This window comes from Egretta garzetta, unplaced genomic scaffold (assembly GCF_000687185.1).
Source record: "Egretta garzetta isolate BGI_Z169 unplaced genomic scaffold, ASM68718v1 scaffold209, whole genome shotgun sequence".
Taxonomy (NCBI): Eukaryota; Metazoa; Chordata; class Aves; order Pelecaniformes; family Ardeidae; genus Egretta; species Egretta garzetta.
Window position 1 is genome coordinate 4,413,978 of NW_009260839.1, and position 18,055 is coordinate 4,432,032.

Below are 18,055 nucleotides of genomic sequence, written 5' to 3' on the forward strand. Positions count from 1 at the left end.
TCGTCTGCGGGGAGCCCGCGTCTCTCGGTGGAAGGAGGCGAGCCCCGCGCCAGAAACCACCCTCCCAGCAGCAGCGAGAGCAAGAAAACCTCCTTCCCCTTCCTTCTGCACAGCTCGCTGTCCCCTCCCTCCCCCTTTCCCGAATGCTGAATGCTGATTTCTGAGATGAAAATCTTCCTCTCCGGCCAGCCAGGACTCATATGAAGGACACGCAAATACTGGATCATAAATAAGAAGCGAGTCTGGCGAGCTCAGAAACCCAGCCCAAAAGGAGCAGCATCAAGAATCCACCCTTCTCCTGCACAACTCACTCCCCACCCAACGCACATAGAATACTAATTTCCTGAGATAAGATCTTACCCCTTTAAACAACCACACACGCGCACACACACACACACACACAGAGTGTATATTATTTCTAAATATAATAGGTTAAACCCAGCAGCACGGGAAAAAGCCTCTTCTGTAACTCACTCCCCCTTTTCACCCTTCTGAATGCTGAGATCCTGAGGTAAATTTTTCCCATACCCACAGCAAAGACTCTTTTTGAACAGGACACAAATATATATTAGATTATAGAGATGTATTAAATTATTCCAGATTTAAAATCTATTTTTTGCTGCCAAGGGGTTGGGGGACCAGACATCATTGTATATTTTTTTTTTTCACTTCCCTCTTAACTCATTTATGGGCGAGTCAAGACTGCTGAGGAGGAAAAAAACGGGATAGTTAGAATCTCTTTATCCTTACTGCCCAGAAGCTTTTTCTCTCACTGCTGTGCATTTCCTTCTTCTAAAGAAAAAGGAAACCTCTTATTTTGTGAACCAAAGATTTATTTTTCCCTTCCTCCTGGCCAAAGGAAGGAAATGGACACAAATTGACACATTTAAATAGTTGAAGAGATCTATCTTTTGCAAAAAACAAACATCTTCATCCAAATCGAAAATAAGTAGTGTGGAGGGAGAAACTGGAATATCTAGCTAAAAACAGGATACTTGCTAATCTTGCCTTGGAAGAGGACGAGGTAAACACTAAACATCAACTTGTTCTTACAGGGAGGATTCAAATCCTAAATATAATCAATGGGGGATTACGGGTTTGGAGTGTTAGTGCAAAACAACACTGGAAATAAGTCAGCTTTTCCAGTCAGATTTCATCCACATCTGCAGCCTCCACACCATCATCAAAATGCAACCCCCAGCCCTGCTGCTTTTATAAATAATAACACAGCTGCCAATGGCAGTAGTGCTGGGTCAGCTTGGCTCTTTCCTGCTCCAGCTGCCCATAATATTCAGGATGAGATTCTGGGGTCAGAAAAATCTAAAACTCAGCAACAGGAAAAGCAAGAGTCCCTAGAAAAACAGCAGCTTTCCCCTGGTCAAAGTCAGGAAGCAGGCATGCTTTCTGAACCTGAGAAAGCTAAAACTGAAGAAAATCAGGGCGATAATTCTTCAGAGAATGGCAATGGAAAGGAGAAAATAAGAATAGAATCGCCGGTGTTAACAGGATTTGATTATCAAGAGGCTTCGGGGCTAGGTACTTCGACACAGCCCTTGACATCCACTGCATCTTCTCTGACTGGTTTCAGTAACTGGTCTGCAGCTATAGCTCCTTCTTCTTCTACAATAATCAATGAAGATGCAAGCTTTTTTCACCAGGGAGGGGTCCCTACTGCCTCAGCTAATAATGGTGCTCTGCTGTTTCAGAATTTTCCACATCACGTCAGCCCTGGCTTTGGTGGTAGCTTTTCCCCCCAAATTGGACCCCTCTCTCAGCACCACCCTCATCACCCCCATTTTCAGCATCATCACAATCAGCATCAGCAACAGAGGAGGTCTCCTGCAAGTCCTCATCCACCTCCATTCACACATAGAAATGCTGCTTTTAATCAATTGCCTCACTTGGCTAATAATCTTAACAAGCCGCCTTCTCCATGGAGCAGCTACCAAAGTCCATCGCCTACACCATCTTCATGGAGCCCTGGTGGCGGTGGATACGGTGGGTGGGGTGGGTCCCAAGGCCGAGACCATCGAAGGGGACTGAATGGAGGGATAACACCCCTGAACTCCATCTCGCCCTTAAAGAAGAATTTTGCAAGTAATCATATCCAGCTGCAGAAATATGCTCGACCCAGCTCAGCCTTTGCTCCAAAATCATGGATGGAAGACAGTTTGAATAGAGCTGACAACATTTTTCCTTTTCAGGTGAGCGTGCTTTAACAGTACATCTTTCTATCCATAAGAAAAACAACACGTAAGTGCATTAAAATGCCCTAGAAAGGGCCCAGGGGTTTGAACAGTGCAATATAATTGTAGGACTTCTGTGCTTGTAACTAAAATATATCTCTTTCTATATATGGCTAACTTAAAATGCCATAGTATGAATTATGTTCTGAGCTGTGAACTGTGGTGGGGTTTTTTTAATAGTGGTGGTCATTTAAATATCTGTTGCCCACCAGACATCTGTATTAGCCAGTTTTCTTCAGCTTAATACTTAATACATTCAGAAATAGCTGACGGACAAATTTAGTTGCAAGTAGCGAGTATATCTACAAAAAGGAGTAAGGAAAAAAGTGCTGCCTGGTGAAGTATGAAGGATCTGAGGCCTTCTAAAGTATTCAAGAATGTACCACATCTGAGAAAAAGTATTAAAAGATTGTATTTTGGCTTACAGTATTGTATAGACTTGTAGTGCAACATAATTTTTGTATCTTTTTTTTGGAAACTTTGAATTTGTTACATGATGGTAATCAACACAGTTTGCTTTCCTCAGTAATGGCAACAAATTTTGGTTACAGGCTATTAAATCTTCACCAAAAATAGATCTGGACGAGTTTCAGTTGGTGGTCTCCTCTATTTTAATATGGCGTTATCCTGGCAGGAGGCAGGTTGTCTGGCAGTTCAACCTCTCCTCCTAGGCTGACTTTTTATGAATTTGGAATGAACTGTATTAATACTGAACCTAATTTTCAGTAAAAATTAAAACAGAAGTACTTTTCATCTGACCACTTGTTATACCTACCTTTCATGAGTGTGTGCCTTTGGTAAACTCCTTTAGGGTGAATCCAGAAACCCAAGCGTTCTTTTACATTTAGTGGGTTGTTTTTCAAGATCTTCAAATAAGTGCAGAAGCAGAAATTCCAAAATTACTGCAGTATTTCTAGCCATGCTGTAAGAACGAGGGTGACCTACTTTAAAATAATTTGAAAGATCTGTAGATAAAACCCCTGTAATACGTATCATGTTATAAACCGCCCTAAAGAAATATATTTAATAATGACTTTGTGGATTCAGAATTAGGAACAGTTCAGTTCTTCATGAACTGTTCAGTTTCTGCTTGGTTTGCAGGGCCTGCCTATGCAGCCTTCTGACAACAGAGCAGCTGCTGGCAATAACTTTCCATTAGAGACCTTTTTTCTACTGCAGAGCTACTAGCTGGTTCAATAACAGGTAGAGCCCTTGTAAATTTAGACTACGTAGTAATAATCGATTTTAATGTCAGGATTTGTAATTAATATAATGAACCTGTGTCCAGCATACCCAATTTATACACTGAAACCATTAGAAAAAGGGACACAGCTGGAGTTCGTCTTTTTTCAGCCTCACTGCAGCGAGGCTTGGCTCACAGTTTAATTCATTCTGTACTCTGACACATAGCTGATGTTCAGAGTGACAGAATGAGATCAAGTGTGTCCTTGCTGCTGTGTATAAGGCCCAAATATATACGCAGTGGTAGAAACGTGCCTGGTTTGGCATCAAGGAAATTTCAGGAAATTGGCAAAGTCAACCTTGACTTCTGGGTTGTGTTTGAAACATAAAATATCATACACAAGTATTTTGGTCATGGTAAAGAAATAATTTTTGTGTAGCATGTTGGTATCTGTTTACATAAACACTAAGATGAAGCCGTGCATGTCAAGACCAAGTCTGACACTTCTTCATGCCAAGAAAAGGAAAGTGTTGGAGCGAAGTGCTTTCCAGTCTGTTACTATCACTTCTGTGAAGAAAAGGGCAGGGCAGCAAAACAGGACTTCAGCACTGCAGACCTAGAAAGATGCTGATTAATTTTGAAGCCATCTTAGGCAACTGCTTTTTATAACTTTTTTTTTGTATAAGATCTTGAGCTTCTTTGGTCACTTCGTCATTTGTGTGTTGAAAGCATACTGAATTTTTGAATCGCTGAAAACAAATGATGTAAAATTTGACCTTTGCTCTTTTTATTTTTTTCTTGATTATGCTGATTGTATGCCTGACTCAAAGCAGAAATAAGGAGTTTTGCTCATTGAATATTTGTGTTTGTGCATATATATATATATATGAAGTATCCTTGATGATGCAATCATGTACTGGACAAGGCTATTTTGTTACTGGAATCTTCTTAGATTCCTATTTAGGAAATAATTGAAAGCTGTCTTTGCTGCAGCAACATAATGGAGTAATTTGATACAACTATCCCTTTCATTTAATATTTATGTTTTGCTGCTTAAATCATTAACAAGTGTTGCTGCAATCTAGTGCAAATTAGTTTCTTTAGAAGGCAAGATGTAAACCAGCAATTGCAAATATTTGGGGATCGCTTATTTTTACTCTCAAGGTTGTCCCTACTCTAAAGCTTGGTGAAACACAGAAGTCTATGTTTTGATGGAAATCTTAGGGTAACCAAGTGTAAGTGCTTGTTTCCTCTTCGGAGAGGACATTGCATAATGTCCCTATAAGGCACTAATGTAAACTACTGCTCACTTCATGTATTTCTGCCCATGGCTCTTAGATGCTTGTGATGAAGTGGGCATTCCAAATGTTGCAGATAAAAAGAAAATACTGCGGTGATCTGTTTGATAATCTTGCAATTTGATGATTGCTCGCTTGGTATTGAGAGCTGCATGCAAAACATCATGCTTTTTGTTGTAAATGGTTTTCATTTGGAATTCTATCTCCTCACGTTTCCGAAGTAGCACATCTGTAGGAACCTCTTGTTGCAGAGATGGAACTAGAAGCAAGGTCAGAGAAGACTGTTACCAGATCTGTTAATGAAATTAAGTTTTGATATTGTGTTTTAGCCACTGGGCAGGCTTCCCCCTTCAAAGATCATTTGAAAAGAGAAAAGCCATTGTTCTTTGTGCGTTCATTTGAAAAGGAAATGGTATCCAAATGAAAAAATGGTTCCTGAATAAAAAAAAAAATAGTCTTTTAGATACAACAGCCTTCCCTGAGAATTAATAAATGAAAATGCTTTGACTGTGACTATTGCATCTTAAAGTTACCGATTTTTAAAATAAATTCCTTCTACTTCTATCCCAGCAGCACCAACAAACTAAGTGCTCAGTAACTGCATTTTACTGCAGCATTGCCCTCAAGATTGTTTTGGCTTTCCTTTTGCTGTGTACTTGCACTTCCTCATGAGAGTGGAACATCCTGCCTGTTATGCAATGCATAAATCTTGCTTTGATAGGCATTTCCAGGTTTCCAGATCTCATCTTCAGATGTGTGGCGATGTTTTTTAAATTGGTCTTTGAAGGCACAAGCGGGTTAAGCAATAGCATTCAGCTTTCTGTAAAAATGCTTAAAAATAATTTGTTTCTTCCTGGAATCAGGCTTGAAAATAACTGCCCATTTCAAAGAATTTTGTGCATGAGAGCAGTTCATTATATCCACTTGTTCAAAATGTTTTTTCCTTTCTTCTACAGTGGCTAGTTTCCAGGTATATAACCCCTTCCAAATCCATTGAGGGGCTGTGCCAGAGAGACTTTCTCTTCCCCCAGGCAGATATGGAATGTTTGAGAAAACACATACGTGATTGCAGAATGTGTTTTAATTCTGAGCTATACGTCATGATTTGTTTGCCCATAGAAATGGGTTGATTTAATAAGTGTGTTCAACAAATGCATAGGGAATTGGAATAAAAAAAACATCTCTCTAATGCATTTGCCGTCCTTCCCTCTTGAAGGAATTTTGCAAATATATTTCTTTACCATGCCTCTTTATTGTAATATTTGTTCTTTGTTTTTGAAGAACCTTTTCATAAATCACGACGGCTGGTTGCATAAAATAAGGCTACTGGCTTTGCAGAAAGTTTTGCAGAATTTTATTTTTATTCTAGCAACAGCAATTATTCCGAGAAATTTCAAGCTATCATTTTAAAATAGAATAAATACTTGAAGTTGGATTTTTAAATGTCTGTTCACCCATTTTTCTATAACTGCATCGGCTGTGTAGTAATTAGTGTTTCGTATGCTGTTCCCCACAGCTACTGATCTGTGGAATTAGAAGCACTTTAATGTGGTATGACATGCACAAGTTAAGTACTGTGGAAGTTAACACTGTTCTTGTTTTATAAACTTACTACTGACGTTAATACTTTGGTTTTGGCCCTCCTGTGCGTTTTTGACCTCAGGGTTTCTTTTTAAAGAGAGCTTTTGTTAGAAGCTATTTGAATTATGTTTGTATTTTCCTAAGATTAAAAGGAGTACTCTTATGAAGCATTTTGCTTTGAAAATTGCATACTTTGCAGCCCAGCACAAAGACTGAGAACACAAGGTATTGTGGAAAATAATTTCTAGAAGATACATAAAAAACTTAATATGTGGCTAAATAGAATCAGACATGTTACTGGAAATTTTTATAAAGGTCTGTAATTTCTAACCCTAAAAAAAAAAAAAAAGTTCGACTAAGCCAAAAGTGCTCCCTCCCAAAACAACTCCTATGTTATGCATCACTTAACTGTTCCAGCTTTTTCTTATTGTTCCCTAGTGAAGCTATAAAAGATGATCAGGGCAGCATACAGCAACATCCTTTCAGGAAAAACCTGTTTATTCAAAGCCTTTAATTCACTGGATACTGGACTGGGAGCTGGAATACAGCATTTGCAGGGTGGTGGGAAGGAGGAGAAGCTTACCCAGAAGCATAATCAAGTCCAAATTTGCTTTGCAATTAAAAGAAAAACCTGGAACTTGTATTTAGTACCTACAGTATTACCTTTGCCTACACGCTTTACTTTGCCTGAGACACAAGGCTTTTTAATTGTGGGAAATATGTACAAGGTTTCAGGCTTCCCATGCTATAATGAGTTTCACAAGTATTCTGGTTTGACAAAGATTTAAATATATAACATAAGCTCTAGTTTTACAACCATACCAACTCTATAAATACTGGTTAATCACCTTCAATAAATTGTTTAATGCAATGGCATACTTTGCATTATTATAGATGCCTGGGTCTTCAGAGAAATCATATTTTATAAGATTTGGCACAGCCTTAGCTATCAGCAGGTGCTCATACCTTGTCCTGTTTTACTTTTTGTGCAGTTTGGGTTCTTAGCATTGGGAGGCCCATCAGGGGAAACACTGAATAGAAACTCTCAAGTTCTGGAATCTGAAGTGTTCAGGCGATGATAATGCTGTGGGTGCAGATTAAATATAATGAATCTGAACTTTAAGAGTTAAGGTAGATGTATGTTTTTCTGATGTGCAAGAGAATTTAGGTACCAGATTTTTAACTGCAAAGTACAATCTTCCTGTGCATGAAAAATTCATGTTTAGTTTCTTTGCATAGGGGGATGTCCCTGTTTATATTGCACGTGCTTAGTACCCAGTGACTTTCTTTTTGGAATGAAATATCTTTGGACTTCAAAAAATAAAATTGGAATAGGAATTAGAATTTAGTGGTTTCCTATTTACAAATGGCTCAATTTTTTACAAGACCTCTAAACATAACACCTGTCTGGGTGCTACTAGGGAAACCACTAGTCACAGAGGTAAAGTTGTTTGCCCGTACCGTATGAATGCAATGACAAAGTTGTGACGTGAAGTCCTGAGTTCTACTCTGTATGCTTTAACAATGAGATTGCATTATTATGAGCTATCTACATGCTTATGAATGTTTTCTAGACAGTAGGAGAATAATTTTATTTTTCTGTAGACAAAGCTGGCCAGTGTATAGTTCAAAACTGTTGTGTTTGCTGTTGTAGAATATTTACAGTCTCGATAGCTCTCTCTTAACTAAGTCTGCTAGCTGTCACCTCTTGTATGCTATTGTGAAAACAATACTGCTCATTCAAAATTATGTTTATTGAATGTCTTTTGAAATGTTGGCTGACATTTTAAACACCATCACATATTAAGACTGCAGGTTGATTTCTTTCTTTTTGGCTGGCTTTTTTTTGTGGCCTTATGTTCAGCCTGGTGTCTTTCTGCCTCTTTCCCAAGGATAAATGTGTGTGCCCTTTAACCCCTCTGATAAAGCAAAATTTTAGATGCCCTAAACAGACTCATGTAAAGCCAAGTCCTTGTCATCAACCTGGGTAAATAATATCTGTAGGCTGTAGTTAACTTAGTTACTGAAGTGTGCATACTCTGCTTTTTTCCAAGGTAGTCATTACCCCTATATATTTTCTTTATAAAAAATGAAAAAAGTATACAGTAAACAATCCAGTTCCATGGAAAGCATTGTAAGTTTGAGAATTGATTCATTAAAAACACCACCATGTTGTTGTTAATTCTCTCTACATGAAGTCTCTTGAAGAAAACAACACTTTTTTTCCTAAGTACAGTGTGGCCTACTGCTAACCTGTCATCAGTCTTTTTTTTTTTTTTTTAATATTAGGTATATAATACATATATACAGATTTCAGATTGAATATGTGTTTGTGATAAAATGTGCTGTCCATCTTGGAAGTTAAGACTGGCAAAAGTTGTGCTACTGGTTTAAAGTAGTCTCAGAATAAAAGGCCTTCAAATTGTATAAAAATTCTAAAAAACTATCAATGGTGACTTTCTCTAGTAGTGTGGACCATTTCAGTATCAGGGCAAGTAGTCAACTAAATTAATGGAATTCTTTTGTAATAAGCACTGTGCAAACCTCTGAATCAGCTGAGCATGGCATTTAGGACATACGTGATGGACATCTTTTCCTCGGACAGATGTATACAGCTTTGCTTGTATGCCAAGTTCTTGCGTTACTCTGCATTTCCAGAGAGGTGGACTGCTGCATTAATTTCAGGAATATATCCAAATTCAGTATAAGAGTAGTAGTGGCTCTTAGTGTTGTGCTTAACATGGTTTGCTATCTTCTAATTAATAAGCAGACACAGAAGAGCAAACTGTTTCAAACAACCCAGGAACAAGAGTGATCTTCCCAAGGGTGCTGGGGCCAGGGCAATTCAGCACCATGAATTGACAATGATGGGTAGATACACTGTAAGCACAGAGACCTTTTGTTGGAAAGATAGGCAAGAAATAGAATAGATAGTAATATATCAGCGTTTTGAGGGTGCTCTAGCCTGTGGCAGTCTTCTCCATTGCTATGACAAGTTACTGGAACATCTGGAGAGCATGAGGATGAATGTGGGCTGTATTTTAGCCAGTTCTCCTTTTTCTGTGATTGCTATTAGCTGCAGGTAGGAATATGACCAGTTAATATTTTGTATCGATATGCAGGGTTGTTTTAAGTTGTTTGCTGTATGATTAGAATCTTATGGACCTTATACTACAAAAGTGACAGCTAGTTAGTTCACTCAGGAAGGGAAGACTATAAACTCCTCACCACAGAAAGCTTCCATTTGGAGAGTGGGGTGTCCCTATCAGCTACCCGGTTCAATTCCATTTTTTTTTTCCTCAAATGTTTAAATTCTGTGTTCTCAATATTAAAAACTTACCATTGCAGCAAAGCCCAATGTTTGCTGCTATAGCTCAACCCAACACAGACATTTTAGAGACAAGAGACTATCTTCAGGCTCACGTACTCCAGCGCATACGCGGCACAATAAACTAGAAAATACTCGGCTTGGGTTTCTCCCTTTGTGCGTCTCAGACAACTGAAATGTTAAGAGCCACAAATTCAACAAAGACTTGGAACTACTGAGGTTCTCTGCACTTTGTGAAATAAGAATTTTGTAGCTGTTCAGGGGTTGGACTTGAGGTTAATTCCACACAGAGAAACACAATACAGTATGAAAGTCAGAACAGAAGGAGGAGTAGCTACTGAGGGATGTCAGGTTATCACAAAATGCTCCCACCTGTGTTTTAGGCTGTTTCTGTCATGTGAGGACTGCTGAAAGCCTAGAGATTGTCTTCTAGCATCCATCCCTGAGTTACGCGGCTGTTGGATCCTAATGGGTCCAGGATGCAGACCCAAGGATTTCTACTCAATCCCGCTAAGGTGTTTTAGTGTAACTAGAGTTTGAAATAGTTATGAACGAGTAATGTATAAACCAAAGCAATAAACTAAATGCTACCAGGAAAGGAAGAAACCAGTAAGAAATGTGTGAAGGTAAGCCACAGAACTGAAGAATTTAAATGATTGTGATAGTTTCTCTAAGGTGCCTCAATTACCTTGTAATGTAAATGATCAAGGAAATAAATACTGCAGAGAGACGGGGCAGCACTATGCATTTTATAGCAAATTTTATATTGGGCTAGACTAATAAAGCAAATGGTTCCAGACTCAGATCTTTTTAATGCTATTTGAAGTGCAGCATGTGTGGGTAGAAACACTTCACCTGTTCTGTGTCAGCAGTAAACTGTTCTGAAAAGAGGAAAAAGATCAGAAAATTTCATTGAAAAATAGTATTTTTTAGTGGTCAGAACGTAACTTACGAACTTGGAAATGGATCAGGACCCGAGAAGCTAGTGGATTCCTGCTCTTAAAATAGTACTAGGTGTTTAAAGTCCAAGATGACTGATCATTGTCTGATATAAAGAATGCCTCTTGCAACACTGCAATCAATAATGCTGTAGCACTTCATCACTGGAAGTAAAGGACATTATAACTTGAAACACAACAGTCTTCGTGTAATACCATTTTTTACTTCACCACTGCTTTTAAAAATGATTAAAGCTGGATCTGTGTGCTTTGGAGAAATTTCAGCTTGACAGCTAGAGTTAGGAACAAAAAAAAAAAAAAAAAAAATTCACTGCTGTAGTAACCATACTTGTAGAGAAGCAGTTTAGAGCAAATGTCTGTCTTGAATTGCTCACATTTTGCTTTCTTATTTGAACAGATACTTTCCATGCTTGATCTCAGTTCAGAGGTGAATCTCTTAGAACAGAAAAATTAAATTCAAGGTGGATTAATTTAATTCTACAAAATTCTATCCAGGTGTTTGTACAAATGTCCAAATGTATAAATAGATAGATAACCTGGATAGGTGAATAATTTTGGGGAATGAGAGTGATTTTTTTGCCTCCATTAGGGACCTTTTATGATACTGTAAAGATTTAAAAGTTTATATATAATTTCAGTTATTCTGAATTTGCTAATTAAAATAATGCAGTGCCAGGATATTTTATAGCATCAGATTTGTAAGATGTGGAACCTATTGTTTTAGTTGGGAAAGTCTGAACCACGTGTTAAATGATGTGGTAAGTATACTTCAAACGGCTTGAGATAATGAAACAGTAAGGTACACGAGACATCTTGCCTCCCATTTGTTGAGTCCTCCTTCAATTCTAGTAATGCTTGGAATAGCAAACTTGTGAATTCAGGGGATTAAAAATCAGAGCAAACTTGTCACCTAGCAAACCAGGCCATTTGGAACACTACTGCTTGTACAGAATATGTTATAATTGTGTAGAATTTGAACTGACTGTGCAGAATTAGATTATTTCCGTTGTTGAGGTAGTAGTTTAGGTGAAGGAAATTCTGTGTGTTTCTGGAATTCAGATTTTCTTAAATTCGGGCTGAAATACCTATTTTATGATTTCCCTTGCAATTCTGTCTCCCAGGATATGATCTTTACTTCCAAACTGTGAAATTATTTTTAAAAAAGTTTAACTGTATAGCAAGGACTACAAACTCAATATTGAATCAGGGTTCTTAAATGATTGGTTATGGTAAATATAGATCAGATTCATATTTAAGAATGTTCTAATTTTTAATATTCCTATATCAGACAGACTTTAGTGGTGCATGTGGTTTTGCTTAATTCTATTGTAGTAATGTAGAATAAAACTGAAATTTGTATGTTTCAGACAGTCTTGTTTAACACTGTGTGTTGCCTAAACTGGCTTTGTTTGTATTTGCTTGCAGGATCGCACAAGGACTTTTGACATGCATTCACTGGAGAACTCGCTAATTGACATAATGAGAGCTGAAAATGATTCACTGAAAGGTAAATTTAGAAACAGACTTATTCCTGCAGTAAATAATTGGGAAGACGTACTTAGAATAAGAAACTTCAGTTTTGGTTAGGAAAAGTAAAGTTACATTGTGCACGTAATGCATGTCAGTCAGCTCGGGTGGGCCTCCTTTTTTTCAGTTGTCTAGATGAAGCTATTGCAACACAGGAGCACTTGAGTGTGTTTTGTCTCTATACAAAACAATGCGAAACACAAACATAAGCTGATCTTTTGTGTAAGTTGCCAGTGTTGTTCTTAATAGATACAATGTGTGCAGCCTGTAAAAATGATCAACTTCAGGGATCTTGTGCAGCTCAATGAGACATAACTTTTTGCTTAGTGGTGTTTTCCCACTGAAGTCCTAGTTCTTTCTGTCTTGGGGAAGAATGAGGTTTATCTATGTCATTTTGAGAAGAACACTGAGTATTTCATCACAATATTTTTAGTTCTTTACCTCTCTTTTTGTTGCTGCCTTGAATTGCAGAATTCTTTGTACCATTGGGAAACAAAAAGGGAGGTTGAAATTACTTGCAGTTGGCATTTATTTTTTTTTTTTTGGCAAAGGTAATCTTTCTTTGAAAACACCACAACTTACAAAGGATTCAAAGCATCGTCTACATGTTTTATCTAGACCTGAATAGAAACCGCTTACAGTATACAACTCAGAAGTCTACTTTCTTACTCGTGTTCTGTATAACGAGTAATCTGTTTCAGTTCGATGGTTACTTGTATAAGTAGTCAAACTCTTACTTACGTTCATTGGCTAAGCATTCAGTTTTGTTACCAGTCATGAGACCACTAAAAAAAAAACCCCGCATTTGTGGTTTCTTAAAGCAAATTTCTTTCTATATCAAGGCTTGTGGTATTAATGAAATCTGACTTGTTTTAATAGTGATTCTTGCTCAGAAGACCAACCTTTGATAAACTGGCAATAACTTGGATTTGTTGCATTCACTGTGGTGTGCAATGCAACTTGTGTTTCACGTCCCCAGTACTGCGCAGCAGTTCAGGGTGATGAGAAACACCCAGAAATACACTTTCCTATTGAAATGACAAGGAGAGCTTGATGTAGATAGAAGCAGTGCCAAATGAATTAAACAGCCAAAATACATTCCCTTCTTATGTGGTGGGGGCCAGGCTTTTACTAATGACAGGTAGTAATAGCTTTCATTTGTTTTATATGCTGTCTGGCAACATCTTGTGCCCCCAGCATTGTATATTGAACCAAGAATTGGGTGCCCTTCCTTGATTGCAGCACCTGGGATTTGCCCTGAGACCTTCTATTCAACTGTCAGGCAGGCACAACCCAGGTTTTAGATGCTGAAATCTGGCAAGATAACTACTTAAGGTGATGTGGCTGTAGAACAACTAAAATTTCCCTTTAAATCTGAATTTTACAAAATCAGGCTTATATGCATTCGTATGTATTCAGCAACCAAACAAGGGTAGTTCGGTATAGTAGTATGATTTTTAGTTTAAATGCTTTGAAAAGATTCTTTGCAAGGGAAGTATTTTTTTGGGTGCTTACCATGTTTTAAGAATGATGGAATAAGTGTGCCAGCAAAGAATACGTATAGTTCTGATACACGTTAATTCCTGCTTGAGCTTGATTGTTAATCGCCTCTGCAGAGTCATCTATGGTTTGTCTAAAGTTTAGTGTGCATTGTACCATACTGATCGGAACACAGTAATACCAATCAGGTATTGTTCTGGGAATGATTTCTGAAGTTCTTTACAAATTGTTCTGTTTCATGGTTAATAGTTATGAAACTATAAAGAAAAAGCCCCAAAACTGAGACGAAAAATTGAAGTGACCCTATGTGAAATACTTTGTTGTGAAGTCTCATTTTTCAAGGATTTCCTCAGCAAAAACATTGTGTATTTTAAATATGCAGTATGCTGAATTTGACTGCTTGCTTATCTGGCATATTAGACTTAATACAATAACTTATTTGCTGTAATACATTTAGGAATGGATCTTTATTCAAACTAGCATCTACCATGTTGTGGTAACGCTGCAGTGATTGTCTGTTAAGTAGGGTGGGATTTGTAAGGAGAGGAAATACCTTTAGTTAAACCAACTGATACAGCTGGAAAAAAGTTGTAACTTGCTGGTACAGAACATATTTCAAGTCAAGTCTGAAGAAGGGTTCATGTGATCACAAGCCTCTTGGGGTTTTTTTCCACCTTATCTGTTGGTGTATGATTATGTCTTAACACAGATTCTGTCTCCTGTTTTCACTTTTCTTGCCTCACCTTTATTTAAACTGATTGAATCTTTAAAAACTTTGGATTGAATCTTTAAAAACTTTGGATGAAATCTTGAAATCTGACAAATCATGGTTGTCAGTTTAAATCTTGCCTGCCATTTGAAACACCTGCAGTTAAATAAGCAGATCCATAAGAAGTCTTTCATTTTGCATTTAAAATGGGTTAATCAGTGCATACAGTGCTTTTAAACTAAAGTTGGATACTCTCAGAAAGGAAAAGCTTCTGGGTTTGAGACTTTAAAAATAGCCTGGGCAAGACACTTAGAAAACATACTGTAGAGAGCAATCTCAGAATGGCATGGAAATAATTTAGATGATCTAATAGGCCTCACTGCTATCTTGTGCGTCTTTGAGAGGCTTTAATATTGACTCAACATGAGTTTAGTATGTAACACTGACACCACCCCCTTTCATAGTGTAATGGGCTTCAAGAGAAAGAGGTAGTATGTTAAAATATGCCATCAAAACAACTTAGAGTATGGACATGATAATAGATTCCAGTCACAGTTTGGAACCCGCTGTCTCTTGGCAATAATTTCTATCTTTAAATTATATGTTCAGAGCAGCAGGTTTTGAATCCTGTAATAAAATTATAAGCAGGAATTCTTCAAAATTTAACAAAATCCATTCACAGTGTGTACTTCTCAACTTGAGGTGATTAGGCTGTGCTAGCCTTGGGATTTGTTTAGGACAGTAATAATTATGTTCTTGGGTTGTCTTGCTATATGAAATAAATAGCATTTCCTGCTTAAGGTTCAAAGGTGAATCTTAAGTATCATGGATTCAGTACATTCAATATCACCTTTTAATGCTTTTGATAGGCATTTTACCATTTTTTTTCCTCTCTTTTTAAGGTATATTTTTATCCCTGCTCAAATCCTCTTCCTTTGCTGAGCAGCTGCCATTTCAATATGTTATTTTTATCCACATGAGTGAGTGTGCTGCATGCTGCATAGCCAATGACAGCCTGCAGAAGCCTTTCCCTGGAGACTAATTGCATCTTCTTTACAATGTATTCGGCCTTCATGAGCTGAGCCTGGAATCCAGAGTCTGATTTTTGAATCTGGGTCTTCCAGATGGCAATTTGAGCATTACTGTAATAGTAGTAGATTGACTAAATATTTCCTTCTTAATTGACACTGAAATGTCTTTAAATACTTTATAACCGCAGACTGGTTTATTACTGAAATATCCTATGGTTCAGTTCAGGATATAAGGTTATTGCCTGGAAATTATGCAAGGTGAAATGGATTAAAGCAGTAGGCTAATACATCTGCTTCTAGCACTGCGAAGCACTCTGGTAAAATTTGGGTGTGAATATCTTGGTATCTGCATGAATGCTATGAGGTGAAGTAGTCTCTAAAGACTAAACATACTTTTGCACAAAAAGGAAGGTTTAAGAAGTATACATAGGACACTGGGAGAGAGGGTCAAACAGCAGCTCTAAATTTTAGAGATAAGACAGCCAGAATGATGAGAACTGGCACCATTCAGGATTTCTCTGAACAACCGGATACACCTAGCTGTGTTTTTAAAGCAATCATCAGCCCCTTAATATTGATCTGAAAAGCTATTTCAGATGTGAAGAAAGTAGGTAAACTTTATAAGGTGTTCTTTCTTCAAAGGGATCAAAATAGTTTTGACAGCGTTTTATGAAAATCTGGTAAGAAGCTGAACCAGTAGTTTCTGTTCCAGCTGCATGGATTATGCAACATGTTCATATTAAGTAGGATGGGCCATTTGGTTTCCTATATGATCCAGAAAATTAATGAGAATCTGTTGAGAATCAGGCCCAATTTTTGCCAAGGGCTAAATAACAAAGGCCACGATGCTCTTTGGGGAAGTGGTCCTTTATATATGCATGCAACAAAATCTGAGCTATTTTTAAACATAGAATAATAGATTTTTAGGTGGTTTTAAATTTTAAAACCATCGTTGTTTTCATAGCAGTGAGGAACGCTTCGGGTTGGTGGGTAAGATCAACCTTTCTTCCCTACTCTTGTTCTGTGCAAAGAGGTATGTGATCTAGTTACTGTGCTCTGGAAGTTGAAGGCTTCTGGCCAGCGTGTACGTCTGTACTGACGCCGCAGTCGTCTTCGCGCCGCTGCTGCCTCTTGCACGTGCTCACGCTTTCCAGGGAACCGTGGTGGCCCTACCTCAGGCTTCCGAGAGCAGCATCAGAGATTGATCTCGTTTGTGTGCCTTGCCTCAGAGCAATCTTGCCTAAGGATTACTCGTTTGCTACTTTTAATGTATCCAATTTAGGATGAAATGCAGAAAAACTTTTGCTTCTACTGCACCAGGCTGTAGACAATTTTTTGTATGGTTTGCCGTAACTGTCTTTGGAAACTGTTGATGAATTACTGTGTTGAATGTTTCCTACTCAGGATCTTCTTGAATTTTACCTCCTATACAGTAACCAGGAAAGGCTAGTGGGATTTGCAGACTTGAGTGCGTATTAATTAAGAGGAAAACCAATTGTTTTATTATCTCAAAATATTGCTGAACTGGGTCTACTAGCAATAAACTACAACCCATGCTGATGGAGCTGATGGGGGAAGCGCAGTCTGTGTAAATTTCATTTGAAATCAGCAGCTCGTGTTCCCGTTGCAATCCACTGTTTTCAGCTGGGCTTGAGCAGAAGTGTTACAACTGCCATTAACAAGTAAGGGTGTGCTTTCTTCCCAAATGCAGCCAATACTAAAAATTTTGAGGCAATATTCAATATTTTCATTTTTTAGTCTTTTGGTATGCTTTTTTTCCCCAGTCCCTCTCTTGGCATATGACGTGTTTGTTGATTTATCCCTACCTTTTGAATATTTGGGGTTTACCAGAGCCTTTATTTATAAACAGCCGAAAATCTGGTAATAAAATGAAATCCCCCCAGGCAACAGGAGGAAACAAAAATCTTCCATTAATGAATACTGAAATCAGACCACAGGTTGGGTTCTAACCTTACATAGAAGTACTCACAGCCATATGTAATATATGATTTTACAGCCATTGGCTATTATCTAATAAACTTTCAGCTTTTTCATTTAAATTGACATTTGGGTTTGTGGCTTGAGCCAAATGCTTCTTTGTAAGAGATGCTTAATTTGATGAGGCTTGGAAAGGCAAAACTGGATTTGGATCAAAAAAAAATAAATCATGCCTCAAACTTGCAAAAGGTATGAGGAGCGGAACGTGGACGATACGGAGTGAGAAATGAGAACTACACCCCCCCGCCCCCAGCTTTCCTTGTGAAGAGAGAGGCCAACTGTATGAGGTTCAACAAGGCCGAGTCCTGCACTTCGGTCACAACGACCCCATGCGATGCTACAGGCGTGGGGCAGAGTGGCTGGAAAGCTGCATGGTGGAAAAAGACCTGGAGGTACTGGTTGACAGCTGGCTGAGTGTGAGCCAGCAGGGTGCCCAGGTGGCCAAGAAGGCCAACGGTATCCTGGCTTGTATCAGGACTGGTGTGGCCAGCAGGAGTAGGGAGGTGACCATGCCCCTGTACTTGGCGCTGGTGAGGCCCCACCTCAAATACTGTGTGCAGTTTTGGGCCCCTCACTACAAGAAAGATGTTGCCTTGCTGGAGCGTGTCCAGAGGAGAGCCACAAAGCTGGGGAGGGGTCTGGAGCACAAGGCTGATGGGGAGCGGCTGGGGGAGCTGGGGGTGTTTAGTCTGGAG

The 18,055-nt window shown here is 38.4% G+C and overlaps 1 protein-coding gene across 1 annotated transcript in view; it reads left to right on the forward strand.

The window, feature by feature from the left end:
* The first annotated feature begins 6 nt into the window (after window positions 1-6).
* Window positions 7-18,055, forward strand: part of CPEB4 (cytoplasmic polyadenylation element binding protein 4) — a 44,763-nt gene continuing 26,714 nt past the window's right edge. Inside the window, exons 1-2 of the mRNA XM_035902512.1 lie at window positions 7-2,204; window positions 12,021-12,102. Coding sequence (XP_035758405.1) covers window positions 1,083-2,204; window positions 12,021-12,102 — 1,204 coding nt within the window. The 5' untranslated portion in view covers window positions 7-1,082. The remainder of the gene's footprint in view (window positions 2,205-12,020; window positions 12,103-18,055) is intronic.